General features: G+C 41.0%; 1 protein-coding gene and 2 pseudogenes across 1 annotated transcript; 1 reads left to right on the top strand and 2 right to left on the bottom strand.

The window, feature by feature from the left end:
* The window catches only part of LOC121718896, a 172,851-nt pseudogene that overhangs the window by 4,320 nt on the left and 154,613 nt on the right, over positions 1–13,918 (top strand).
* On the bottom strand, positions 3,761–5,624 carry LOC121719842 (annotated as a pseudogene).
* LOC121718936 (zinc finger protein OZF-like) lies at positions 6,099–8,386 on the bottom strand. Its single transcript, XM_042104385.1, has one exon. It carries the CDS (start codon positions 8,173–8,175, stop codon positions 6,982–6,984), a length of 1,194 nt encoding a protein of 397 aa, XP_041960319.1. The 5' UTR covers positions 8,176–8,386; the 3' UTR covers positions 6,099–6,981.

Here is a 13,918-nt window from a genome sequence, read left to right as displayed (position 1 = left end):
CTCCCACCCGATGAAAATGTATGACCGGCAGCCTTTTTTTAGGCAGCCTACTGTCCAAACAACACTGTTAGAGGGGGACTACACGGGGCACATAACTGAAAGCAGCCTGCTGTCCAAAAAACGCTGTTACGGGGGGGTACACTGTATAAGGCACCTAACCCCTCACTGCTCCCCGAGCGCCGCTGTAGTAGGCAGCTCACTGCGTCGGGATTAGTGTGTGCTTCACCTCACTGTGTGCTGAGTGTGTTTCACTAATTCACGGATTGGAATAAATGCAGAGACCAAATTTCCGGGATCAAAAGAGTATATATACTTATACATACTTATAGTGAATAGCAGCCTCCTCACATTGCTCTTTTTCACCTATTGCGCAAAAGCCTTGTTATATAAATTTCACATTCTTACAGCATAGCCACAACACAACTAGCCTGACAAACCATTTAACAGTGTTTCACATTGCATCCCATTGAACTCATTCCATGTAGCCTACAGAAGGATTGCAATAATAATAATAATAATAATAATAATAATAATAATAGCTTATTACTATATTGCAGAATTCAGTGTCAGTGCACCACCATGCATACTACTACTTCTAGAAGGCTAGTAGTAGGCAGTGTACATATCTATCAAACCACTTAGATGGTGAGGGTGGCGCAAAAAGAGGTCAGGGGGGCCTTCATGCATTGTAGAATGTTTTGGGGTTCAAAACGTTTCAGAAACCCATGTACAAGGCTATTGATTTGAAGGCCCATTACAAACTACAATAAATAGGTCTACAAATTAGGTTTATTGTGTGTGTGACTGTTCACTGTTCATATTGACATTTTAAAAGTAACTCAAAAGTTACTTTCTCTAGTAACTAATTACTTTTGATATACAGTAATTGGTAAGGTAATTCAATTACTTTGGAAAGAAGTAACTAGTAACTGTAACTAATTACTAATTTTCAGTTACTTGCCCAACACCGGTCGACAGTATCAAATCCAACAAAAAGCTCCAGGAAGATGAGGAGGAAGGGAGAGCCATCATCAGATGATATGAGGAGGTCATTAGTGACTCTGCACATGTGCATAATTTAAAAAAAATGCAAATATAATGATATCACACATGAAGCAAGATATCACACAACTTTGAACTCTCACATAGTAATCGTGTAAAAAAGGCATTCAGGAAGGACATTTATACCTTTTACAGTGAGAGCGATTGCGAACTAAATGGTAAAGTTATTTTTTTTCTTTATGATTTTTCTTAATTGTTGCTGCTGTGTGGTTTATTTTAGCAAACAAATAAATGTATAATTCAATTTATATAAAAATGACAATATGGGAGGATGACAGTGGTGCATTCATTGTTTTTAAAAAAGAAGCGGGTGTCCACCTGACCACCGTTACACGGGATGGAGATGTTTTTTTTTAATAACGCAAACTTGCAGCTTCCTGCACACCTGTTCCATTGTCTGTTTTTAGAATGTTAAAAAGAAGCCTTGTCACATCTTTGAAGGGTTTGACTTGGCAGGGTTCAGTTCTCCCAACCATCGACTTTGAGAAACAGCCTTTGTCCACATGAGGACCATCAAATGTGTAAACAGTGCTCATTCACAAGTTTCTCCCATAATTCTATTCTACTTGCACTCCAAAAGGCCCTGCAATCAATTACATAAATTCCCTGAAACCTAATGGGTATTATATTACAACCTTGTCAAGTTCTTAAATATATTTTCGTTGTTGTTTTTATTTTAATTTCAGTTTAGTTGTTCAATTAAGTTACTAAGTTAGGGCGGAGTTAAGTCAGGTTGAAAACTTTTACAATGGACATAGAGAAAAGAAAAACACAAAATGTAATGAGCAGCAGGTACACAAACCATAACACTGTTGTGTTCTATGCATTTGCCAGTAGGTGGCGATAACACACTAATGCTAGTCAGTGTACCCTGTAGCCTTGTTTTGGTTTACACAATGGCCGCTGCCTGAAGAAGGCTAATTAGATTCCTGGGCTCAAAATGCACCAACCTTTTGGAGTGCAAGTAGAATAGAATTATGGGAGAAACTTCCAATGAGCTGTGAATGAGCACTGTTTACACATTTGATGGTCCCCATGTGGACACAGTCAAGACTTAACTTGCCCCAGAGGAGGTTGAGTGGGGATAAAGAGGAGGTGTGAAATTGCCCCAGAGGAGGTTGAGTGGGGTGGGGAGATGTGAAATTGCCCCAGAGGAGGTTGAGTGGGGTAGGGAGGAGGTGTGAAATTGAAATCTCAATTGCATCTCCTGCAGTACAGTGTCCCTGTCACTGCAATAGGACATTGGGATTGATATTTGTTTGGTGGCTTTTGGCCACAGAGAAGAGTGCCACCTACTGGCCAGCCACCAACACCACTTCCAGCAGGAACCTACTCTTCCAAGGAGGTTTCTTATCCAAGTACTAACTAAGCCTGCTTAGCTTCAGTAATTCAGCAAAGTCAGGGTATCTGCTGGTCTGGCTGCTGGATAAAAACAAAAGGTGAAAGGCAGATATGATTCTAACTGTCTCACTGAATTGCATTACTGTATGCACACTCTTCTCACTGGTATCTGCTAGAAAACACGTACCAAAACATGATTAGTTCATAGATTTCACATGTAAAATACATTTTATACAACCCCACCCCCATCTTGCCTGTTCATAATTCTGAGAAATTCTTGAATTGTGTGCATGTGTGCGTGTACGTGTTCATGTTTGTGTGTGTGTGTAAGACTGATGAAATGTCTATAGCAAGTGGAAGCCACATGTAAAAAGAAAATGATGTTTATGACCTTTATTTTTGTTGCAACTTCCCAAAGACTTAATCATTTGCATCAGAAGGTAAGACATTTATTCCTAATTCTGAGTTTTGTTTATTATTTTGTTTTTTAAAGAACATTCCATTCCATGTAATAAATAAACATGAATTTGTTCAATCAGCCATTATGAGATACCTTGTCATCGGCATAGTCATGCAGAGTTGATTTGTACATATTCTACACACTTATTTACAATGATAGAATAACATTTCCAAAATATCAAAGCCTCTCTCATAGTAATTGTTATAAGAGTTTTTGCATCGCAACTTTTAGTTGTAGTTTTATACAGTATGTCTGATCTCACAAGGTTTCATATCAGCCATTTTGTTTTATTTAGGATCAAACAATGAGTATCCCAGTCTTGGATACAATTTCAGGGTAAATGTGAAATGTAGAATTCTATGACACTTCCCATGTGGAAGTAGATTAAACTTTTGATTCAAAGACTTCCCAAACCGAAAATACCAAAAGACTTATGCAGTTTCACCATTTTGTGTGCACATACATGTTTCGGTAAATCTTGACTTCAATCTTATTAAAATACCATTTCAGTCTAATCAGTTTTGTTGATATTTACCTCTAGTGTGTTTTCTCTGATGGGTCTTAAGAATTGAGTTTCGACTGAAACTCTTACCACATGTAGTACATTAATCGGCTTTACTCTTGTGTGGATCTTCTGGTGTCTCATTAGATGATGCCTTTGACTAAAGGCCATTCCACAGTCAGTGCACTGATACGGCTTTTCTCCTGTGTGGATCCTCTGGTGTGTCTTAAGAGTAGATATTTGACTAAAGGCCTTTCCACAGTCAGAGCACTGATGCGGCTTTTCTCCTGTATGTGTGCGCTGATGGGTGTTGACTTCTACTTTGGTCTTGAAACTCTTCCCACAGTTAGTGCACTGATACGGCTTTTCTCCTGTGTGGATCTTCCGGTGTTCCTTTAGATGAGCTTTCTGACTAAAGGCCTGTCCACAGTCAGAGCACTGATGTGGCTTTTCTCCTGTGTGGATCCTCTGGTGTACCTTGAGAGAAGAAGTTTGACTAAAGACCTTTCCACAGTCAGAGCACTGATGCGGCTTTTCTCCTGTGTGGATCCTCAGGTGTGACTTTAGAAGATTCATCTTAGAAAAGGCTTTTCCACACTGAGTACAAAGATGTGCCTTAACCTCAGCATGTCTCATCTCATCTTTCTGAATAATTTCTCTGAGATTACAGTCTTCCTCCTGTTTGATTTTAATCAATGGAGACTTTTTGTCTTCGCAGTTTAAGGTGGTTGATAGGAATGTTTCAGACTTGCAGTCATGATCCAGTCCAGGGTTTTCTTTTTCTTTCTGAACTGCAAACAGGTACTCTTGAAGAAAATCATCAAACTCTTCTTCTTTTATCTTCTTCACTGGTATGGGCACCAGTGTTGGTTCAGTAAATCCTGACATTTCAGACTCCAGTTCTGTGATATGAGAAAAATCCAGTCAGCTATCAATTAAATAATCAAACAAGTGTAAAGAGCCTCCTCTTGCCACCTCTAAACACGAGAGTTCAGAAATCTGACTCCACTCTGATGTTTATATAATGCTTTTTCTCTCTGATCCATTGGGTCAATCTAACCAATCAGTGACAGGAACCTTTATGATGTAAATTAGAATGACAGAGCATGCAATGGGATTGGCCACAGATGCACTTGCACATATTACCACATGTAGTACACTAATCGGCTTTATTCTTGTGTGGATCTTCTGGTGTCTCATTAGATGATGCCTTTAACTGAAGGCCATTTCACAGTCAGAGCACGGATGTGGCTTTTCTCCTGTATGCGTGCAATTATGGGTGTTGATCGGAAAACTATTCTGTGTGGATCCTCTGGTGTTTCAGGAGGATTGACGTATCACCAAAGGATTTTCTCCTGTGTGGATCCTCTGGTGTGCCTTAAGATTAGATATTCGACTAAAGGCCTTTTCAAAGTAAGAGCACTGATGCGGCTTTTCTCCTGTATGCGTACGCTGATGGGTGTTGACTTCTGCTTTGGTCTTGAAACTCTTCCCACAGTTAGTGCACGGATAAGGCTTTTCTCCTGTGTGGTTCCTCTGGTGTACCTTGAGATTAGATATTTGACTAAAGGCCTTTCCACAGTCAGCGCACTGATACAGCTTTTCTCCTGTATGTGTGCGCTGATGGGTGTTGACCTGAGAACTAGTCTTGAAACTCTTCCCACATGTAATACACTGATATGGCTTTACTCCTGTGTGGATCTTCTGGTGTTCCTTGAGATGATAAGATCGACTAAAGGCCTTTCCACAGAGAGGGCACTGATAAGGCTTTTCTTCTGTGTGGATCCTCTGGTGTTCCTTGAGATGAGACATTCGACTAAAGGCCTTTCCACAGTCAGAGCACTGATCAGGCTTTTCTCCTGTGTGGATCCTCTGGTGTTCCTTGAGAGTATGTTTTTGACCAAAGGCCTTTCCACAGTCAGAGCACTGATGCGGCTTTTCTCCTGTGTGGATCCTCAGGTGTGACTTTAGAAGATTCATCTTAGAAAAGGCTTTTCCACACTGAGTACAAAGATGTGCCTTAACCTCAGCATGTCTCATCTCATCTTTCTGAATAATTTCTCTGAGATTACAGTCTTCCTCCTGGTTTATTTTAATCAATGGAGACTTTTTGTCTTTGCACTTTAAGGCTGTTGATAGGAATGTTTCAGACTTGCAGTCATGATCCACTCCAGGGTTTTCTTTTTCTTTCTGAACTGCAAACAGGTATTCTTGAAGGAAATCATCAAACTCTTCTTCTTTTATCTTCTTCACTGGCATGGGCACCAGTGTTGGTTCAGTAAATCCTGAAGGCTAATTAGATTACTGGGCTCAAAATCCACCAACCTTTTGGAGTGCAAGTAGAATAGAATTATGGGAGAAACTTCCATGTGAATGAGCACTGTTTACACATTTGATGCTTCCCATGTGGACACAGTCAAGACTTAACTTGCCCCAGAGGAGGTTGAGTGGGGGTGGGGAGATGTGAAATTGAAATCTCAATTGCTTATGTGCTGGGTAATTTTAGGGTAGGTGGGATCACTGCTAGACAACACGTACCAAAACATGATTAGTTAATAGATTTCACATGTAAAATACATTTTATACAACCCCACCCCAATCTTGCCTGTTCATAATTCTGAGAAATTCTTGAATTGTGTGCATGTGTGCGTGTATGTGTTTATGTATGTGTGTGTGTGTGTAAGACTGATGAAACATCTATAGCAAGTGGAAGCCACATGTAAAAAGAAAATTATGTTTATAACTTTTATTTTTGTTGCAACTTCCCAAAGACTTAATCATTTGCATCAGAAGGTAAGACATTTATTCCAAATAATTCTGAGTTTTGTTTATTATTTTGTTTTTTTAAAGAACATTCCATTTCATGTAAAAAATAAACATGAATTTGTTCAATCAGGCATTATGAGATACCTTGTCATTGGCATAGTCATGCAGAGTTGATTTGTACATATTCTACACACTTATTTACAATGATAGAATAACATTTCCAAAATCTCAAAGCAACTAGTAATATTTATAAGAGCTTTTGCATCGCAACTTTTAGTTGTAGTTTTATACAGTATGTCTGATCTCATGAGGTGTTTCTCTTTATATTCAGATTTGGTCTCATATTCATTCAGCTCATTAGTAAACAACATGTACATCAAGGAATAGGATCAACTAGAATATCAATAGAATAGGATCAAATAGAATATCAATAGAATAGGATCAATCAAGAGTACTGTATCTCAGTAAATGTGAAATTTTGAATTCTATGACAGTTCATTAAACATTTGATTCAAAGACTTCCGAAACCAAAAACACCAAAATATTTATGCAGTTTCACCATTTTGTGTGCACATACATGTTTTGGTAAATCTTGACCTCAATATTATTCAAATACCATTTCAGTCAAATCAGTTTTGTTGATATTTACCTCTAGTGTGTTTTCTCTGGTGGGTCTGAAGAGTTGAGTTTCGACTGAAACTCTTACCACATGTAGTACATTATCTTTACTCTTGTGTGGATCTTCTGGTGTCCAATTAGATGATACCTTTAGCTGAAGGCCATTCCACAGTCAGATCACTGAAGTGGCTTTTCTCCTGTATGCGTGCAATTATGGGTGTTGATCTGAAAACTATTCTGTGTGGATCCTCTGGTGTTTCAGGAGGGTTGACTCGTCACCAAATGCCTTTCCACAGTCAGAGCACTGATGCAGCTTTTCTCCTGTGTGGATCCTCTGGTGTGTCTTAAGATTAAATATTCGACTAAAGGCCTTTCCACAGTCAGAGCACTGATACGGCTTTTCTCCTGTATGTGTGCGCTGATGGACGTTGGCCTGTGACCTAGTCTTGAATCTCTTTTCACAGTTAGTGCACTGATACGGCTTTTCTCCTGTGTGTATCCTCTGGTGTACCTGGATAGAAAAAAAATGACTAAAGGCCTTTCCACAGTCAGTACACTGATAAGGCTTTTCTCCTGTGTGGATCCTCTGGTGTACCTTCAGAGAAGAAGTTTGACTAAAGGCCTTTCCACAGTCAGTGCACTGATAAGGCTTTTCTCCTGTGTGGATCCTCTGGTGTTTCAGGAGGGTTGACGCATCACCAAAGGCCTTTCCACAGTCAGAACACTGATACGGCTTTTCTCCTGTGTGGATCCTCTGGTGTTCCTTGAGAGTATGTTTTTGACTAAAGGCCTTTCCACAGTCAGGGCACTGATACGGCTTTTCTCCTGTGTGGACCTTCTGGTGTTTCATTAGATAGGAACTTTGACTAAAGGCCTTACCACAGTCAGAGCACTGATACAGCTTTTCTCCTGTGTGGACCTTCTGGTGTTTCATTAGATTAGAACTTTGACTAAAGGCCTTTCCACAGTCAGAGCACTGATACGGCTTTTCTCCTGTGTGGATCCTCTGGTGTTCCTTGAGAGTATGTTTTTGACCAAAGGCCTTTCCACAGTCAGAGCACTGATGAAACTTTTCTCCTGTGTGGATCCTCAGGTGTGACTTTAGAAGATTCATCTCAGAAAAGGCTTTTCCACACTCAGTACTAAGATGTGCCTTAACCTCAGCATGTCTCATCTCATCTTTCTGAATAATTTCTCTGAGATTACAGTCTTCCTCCTGGTTTATTTTAATCAATGGAGACTTTTTGTCTTCACAGTTTAAGGTTGTTGATAGGAATGTTTCAGACTTACAGTCATGATCCAGTCCAGGGTTTTCTTTTTCTTTCTGAACTGCAAACAGGTATTCTTGAAGAAAATCATCAAACTCTTCTTCTTTTATCTTCTTCACTGGCATGGGCACCAGTGTTGGTTCAGTAAATCCTGACATTTCAGACTCCAGTTCTGTGATATGAGAAAATTCAATTGAATAATCAAACAAGTGTAAAGAGCATCCTCTTGCCCACCTCTAAACATGAGAGTTCAGAAATTTGACTCCACTCTGATGTTTATATAATGCTTTTTCTCTCTGATCCATTGGGTCAATCTAACCAATCAGTGACAGGAGCCTTTATGATGTAAATTAGAATGACAGGGCATCCAATGGGATTGGCCACAGATGCACTTGCAGACACTCCACAAACGAGGGTAGGTGGAGGTGTGAAATGAAAGGTCGGAGGAGAAGGAGGGGGTTGTGGGTAATTAAGAAAGAAAGCTTACATGCCTATTTTTGTAGGTGTGTATGTTGAGAGCAGAGGTGGACACACTTTTTGGCTCAAGGGCCACATTGGGTCTTGAACCTAATTGAACCTAAGTAAACTAAACTAAAAATAAAAGAAACAAATGTTTGGTTTGAGTTGATCCTGAACCCTTTAATTGGCCAAGGTCTTTTTAAAGTTACTAAAAGTAGATTTCAAGAAAGACCTTGGTAGCTTGACACAGTTGTGATATAATGTGTCTTATTCAGGCTAAAATGAGCAGCAGGTACACAAACCATAAGACTGTTGTGTTCTATGCATTTGCCAGTAGGTGGCGATAACGCACTAATGATAGTCAGTGTACCCTGTAGCCTTGTTTTGGTTTACACAATGGTTGCTGCCTGAAGAAGGATAATTAGATTCCTGGGCTCAAAATCCACCAACCTTTTGGAGTGCAAGTAGAATAGAATTATGAGAGAAACTTCCATGTGAATGGAGGTTAAGTGGGGGTAGGGAGGAGGTGTGAAATTGCCCCAGAGGAGGTTGAGTGGGGTAGGGAGGAGATGTGAAATTCCCCCAGAGGAGGTTGAGTGGGGTAGGTTAGGGGAACATGATGTTTGGTGGAGTGGGTGACTGTGAGTGCACTGGCCGATTGGATCCAACCACACCAACAAGGAAGGGAATAAGGGTATGAAAAAGGTCAACTGTCAAAATAAAATAATATAATAATATGTAAATAAAAAATATTTAATTAGAAAATATGTAAATTGGGGAAAAAAATAAATAAATAAATAATTACTTAGTGAAGGGTTAGGATAAGGGGTTGGGTTTAGGCCAAGGGGCTGGTTAGGATAAGGGGTGGGGGGCTGGAGTCGGCCTTGGGGGTTGAGGTTAGCCTGAGGGCGGGGGTAAGGGTTGGTTAGGCATTGGTGTTGGCCTAAGGATAGGGGCTGGGGTTGGCCTAAGGGGCTGGGGTTGGAATTTAGCCAAGTGGCTGGAGGTTAGGTTAAGGGGTGGGGGTTAGGTTAAGGGGTGGGGGTTGGAGGTTAGGTTTAGGGATGGGGGTTAGGTTAAGGGGTGGAGGTTAGGTTTAGGGATGGGGGTTAGGTTAAGGGGTGGGGGTTAGGTTAAGGGATGGGGGCTGGAGGTTAGGTTCAGGGGTTGGGGTTTGGGCCAAGCAGCTGGGTGGGGTTAAAACTAGGGACTGGGGCTAAAAGGAAAAAGAAAAAAATAAGTGCATAAGAATTGGGGCTGGGAGTAAGGGATAGACTAAAACCAGGAAAAGTGTTATAAGTGCTAGAAATCAAAAGTGCTATAAGTGCTAAAAATCAAAAGTGTAAAATTCATAAGAGACAACCTTTGAAAATAAACAACGCACTGCAGAGATAAAAAGTAAACATATATGAATTGTGTCAGGTGAAAATGAATAATAAAAGGTAAAAGTCCTGGGTTAGTCTAGGGGGAGTGGAAAAGATGGGGTGAACTGGGGTGGAGAACTTATTAGACTAAAAAGAGGGGGGGGGGAAAGTAATAACAAAGTAATAAGGGATAAATAACATAGTAATAACATATATATATATAAATAAATAAGACAGGACCTGGGAGAAAAGGGGAAGGAAAGATGTAGCTTTATTGAAAAGCAGAAGGAAACAGAGGAGTGGATTAATTGAGACCAAGGGGGAAGAAAGTGTGAAGTTTATTTATCCAGCTCCGTTCTGCTCGTTGCCTCTGTGCTCGGGTCCAGCCGGGGTTGCTCTCGAGACCACAAATGCCAAGGTGTGCAGTGCTGTGTTGCTGGAAATGTGTGACTATATGGGTGGTGCGTGAGTTCCTAGAAATGGTGTATAGATGCTGTTTGAGTCTGGTTTTGATTGAGTGACCTGTTTCTCCTATATACTGTAAGTGACATTTATTGCATGTGATGATGTAGACAGCATTTGTGGTGTCTAGTGAGAGGGGTGTGTTAGGGGCAGAAAGGTGTGAGTGAAGGTTAGTGATGAAGTGTTGTGGTTTGAAGAAGGAGTCCTGTGGTGATGGCTTGAGTGGGGGCTTCCTGGAGAACCGTGATCTAATGAGGAGGTCTTGAAGGTTTTTGTTTTTACGGAAGGCTGAGATGAGTCTGTGATGTTGGAAGTGAGTGTGGGAGGACTGAAAGTGGGTGAAGTGTTGTTTGAGAGTGTGGTGCAAATGTGTGGTGGGTTGTGAAAAGGTAGTGACTAGTGGAATGAAAGGTGTGGCAGTGGGGTTGGGGTCAGGAGTGGGGTTGGGGGGGGCCATTATGGTGGGAGGAGAATTAGTGTCAGAGCGAGTGGGAGCAAGAAGGGTCAGGGTGTCGGTTTTAATTTTCCTGAGAAATCTTTTTGAATATCCACGGGGGCGGAGGGCTCTAAAGAGAATTTCTATCGCTTCCTGGAGGTCTGTGGGAAAAGTGCAGATACGGTGGAAATGAATGATTTGTGATTTAATGATGCCTCGGAAAGTGTGTTTGGGGTGGTAACTGGATTTATGCAAAAGTGCGTGCGTATCAGTGGGTTTGAAGAAAATTTTAGTACTGAGGGAACTATGTGTTGGAGTGGATGGTGTAAGAAAAAGTGTGGTGTCCAGGAAATTGACTGAGTGAGGGTCAATTGTGGATTTCAGTTTAATTGTAGTGTGGTGTGTGTTGAGTATGTTCATAAAGTCAGTGAATTGGTCTAGTGTGTGAGTCCAGGCGCCGATAATATCATCCAGGAAGCGATAGAAAAAGAGGGGTTTCAGGGGACATTTGGCTAAGGCTTCTTGCTCCCACTCGCTCATAAAGATGTTGGCATATGCGGGGGCGAATCTCTGGCCCATGGCAGTTCCATGGATTTGTAAAAACAGTTTGTCGTCGAATTCAAAGTCATTATGGGTTAAGCAGATTTCTAAAAGTTGAAGTAAGGTATTGTCTGGGCGTGTGGGATCTGGAAATTGAGTAAACTTGTGCTGTACTGCTTGAAGGCCTGAGATGGTGTCTATGTTTGTATAGAGACTGTCAACATCGATGGTGAACAGGTAAGTATGGTTGGGAACTGCCATGGGCCGGATTTTATGTATGAAATCATATGTGTCTTGTATGTATGTCAGTGGTGGACATTACTTGAGTACATTTACTCAATTACTGTACTTAAGTCGCTTTTTCATGTATCTGTACTTTACTTGAGTATTTCAATTTTGTTAAACTTTTTACTTTTACTCCTGTACATTTCGAGACCAAATATCTTACTTTTTACTCCACTACATTTTGTGACAGCTGAAGTATAGCTGAAGTTCCTTTTGGAAAAAAGACTGTACAAATACAGTACATGTGTACATGTATATTTTCTATGAAGCGAGCTAGGCTATAATGGTGTTGCCTAACCTATGTTATTGTCATATGCACTATTTACTGTACCTTGTTGACCCCTTTTCACAATATTGATGTTACCATAACTAGCCTCTTGACGCCATCAAGCAAATGATAGACAATCTGACACTATCAAACACAAAAGGGAACATCTTGATTTGGTCCGAAAGTGTAAAGCATTCAACAAAGAAAAATGTGGTTACTTTGAAGTATCTAAGATAAGATATCACATTAGTTTGTTTTTAGTTATTTCTACATACAACAAGTATTAGCTGATTTTGTCCTTGAATGGAGGAGAAAGGCTCAATGAATGCCTATGTCTGTGCCGAATCATTTCAACAATGCAACTGTATTAGGCATAATACATTTCAGGACTTTTACTTTTGATACTTAAGTACATTTGAAGGCAAGTACTTTTGTACTTCCACTTAAGTGGAAATGTAAAAGGAGGACTTTTACTTTTACTGGAGTAACATTTGACCATGTGTATCTCTACTTTCACTCAAGTACAGGATTTGTGTACTTCGTCCACCACTGATGTATGTGGGGTGTTTAGTGGAGAGGGGATTAAGAAAATGATCTATGAAAAAAGAAATGTTATAAGTGGTGGAACTACAATCTGAAACTATGGGTCTACCAGGAGGGACTGCGAAGGGAATTGTCCATGAGTCAGGTGGCTTGTGGATTTTGGGGAGAAGATAAAAGGCGCGGGGTCTGGGTTGGTCTGGTCCGATCAGGAAATCAAATTGTTTTTTGGTTATGGAATGATTGGTGTATAATGAAAGGACCAGATTGCGAACTTTTTCTTGTGCTTTGGGTTGAAGGGATTGAGTGATGGGTTTGTAATGGAGTGGGTTGGAAAGTTGCCTGTTGGCTTCTAGGAGGTATTGGTGAGTGTCTAGAATAACTATTTTGGAACCCTTGTCGGCTGGTTTAATGATGATGTTTGGGTTGTGGCAAAGTTGGAAAATTGCTCTTTTTTCTGCTGGGGAGATGTTGGGGTGGCTGGAGTCAAAAGGGCGGGAGAGATAGGTGGACAGGGAATGGAGATCTTGCCTAATAAGGGTACGTAGTCTCCCATCCACCTGGGAAGGGTCAGGTTCCCAGGTGGAGGGGAGAGTGAAGGGGACTGGCTCACGGTGGGGTTTGTGTTTAAAATGATCATGTAATTTCAAGCGTCTATGATAACCATGGATGTCCCTTCGCAGTCCCTCCCGGTCCTGGCTGGTAGGTGTGGGAATAAAAGAAAGACCTTTTTCTAGAAGTGCAGTTTGTACAGGGGAGAGAATAAGGGACTTGGACAAGTTGAGGATGAGGGAGTCAGTGTGAGGTGAAGTGTGATTCAGGGTGTGTGAGGGTGTGTCCTGATTTAGGGTCTGTGAAACGTTAAATTTAGTTGTGAGCACCAGAAGTGGAGGATTTTGGAAGCTACTTCTGGGGTCCAGTGGATGTGATCAAGTGTGGTGGAAAATTGATCTGCTGGAAGTGGTTGGAGGTGGGGGAGGTGGGTGGTGATGTAGCGGTTAATCTCGGTGAGATTGTACTTGTAGTGTGGGTGAATAGAGGGGGAAAAGTTGATGACCGGGACATAAATGTTGGCATTGGGGAAAACTTTGGTGGCCAACTTAAACATTTTGTGAAGTTGTTTGTTGGTGGTGGCCTTAGCATTGTGCTCTCTGTTGTTGGTACCCACCGACAGGACTAACAGCTCAACGGCTTCTTGTGGGGAAGTTTTCTCAAGTAAACGGTTCATGTGGTTGGCTGTGGCACCTGGGTAGCTGTCTATCTGTATGTTGGGATATGGATGAGGGGGAATACGGGCCAGATTGGAATCGCCTATGAATAATATGGGTTTGTTAGGTCTGATGTGCCACTCCTGAAGTCTATTGTTGGACCATTTGTGATAGGTAGGAGAGAAGAGGGGGAGAGAGAGAAGTGGGACTGTAGGAGTCCGAAGAAGGAGGAGGTGTGAAATTGAAATCTCAATTGCTTATTGCTTGTGATCACTGTTCAAATCTATTGCATTTCTGATGTGGAAATAGATTAATTAATTTAAAGTCTTCCTAAACCCA

This window comes from Alosa sapidissima, chromosome 9 (genome assembly GCF_018492685.1).
Source record: "Alosa sapidissima isolate fAloSap1 chromosome 9, fAloSap1.pri, whole genome shotgun sequence".
Classification (NCBI taxonomy): domain Eukaryota; kingdom Metazoa; phylum Chordata; class Actinopteri; order Clupeiformes; family Clupeidae; genus Alosa; species Alosa sapidissima.
This window is presented reverse-complemented; position numbering and strand designations above follow the sequence as displayed.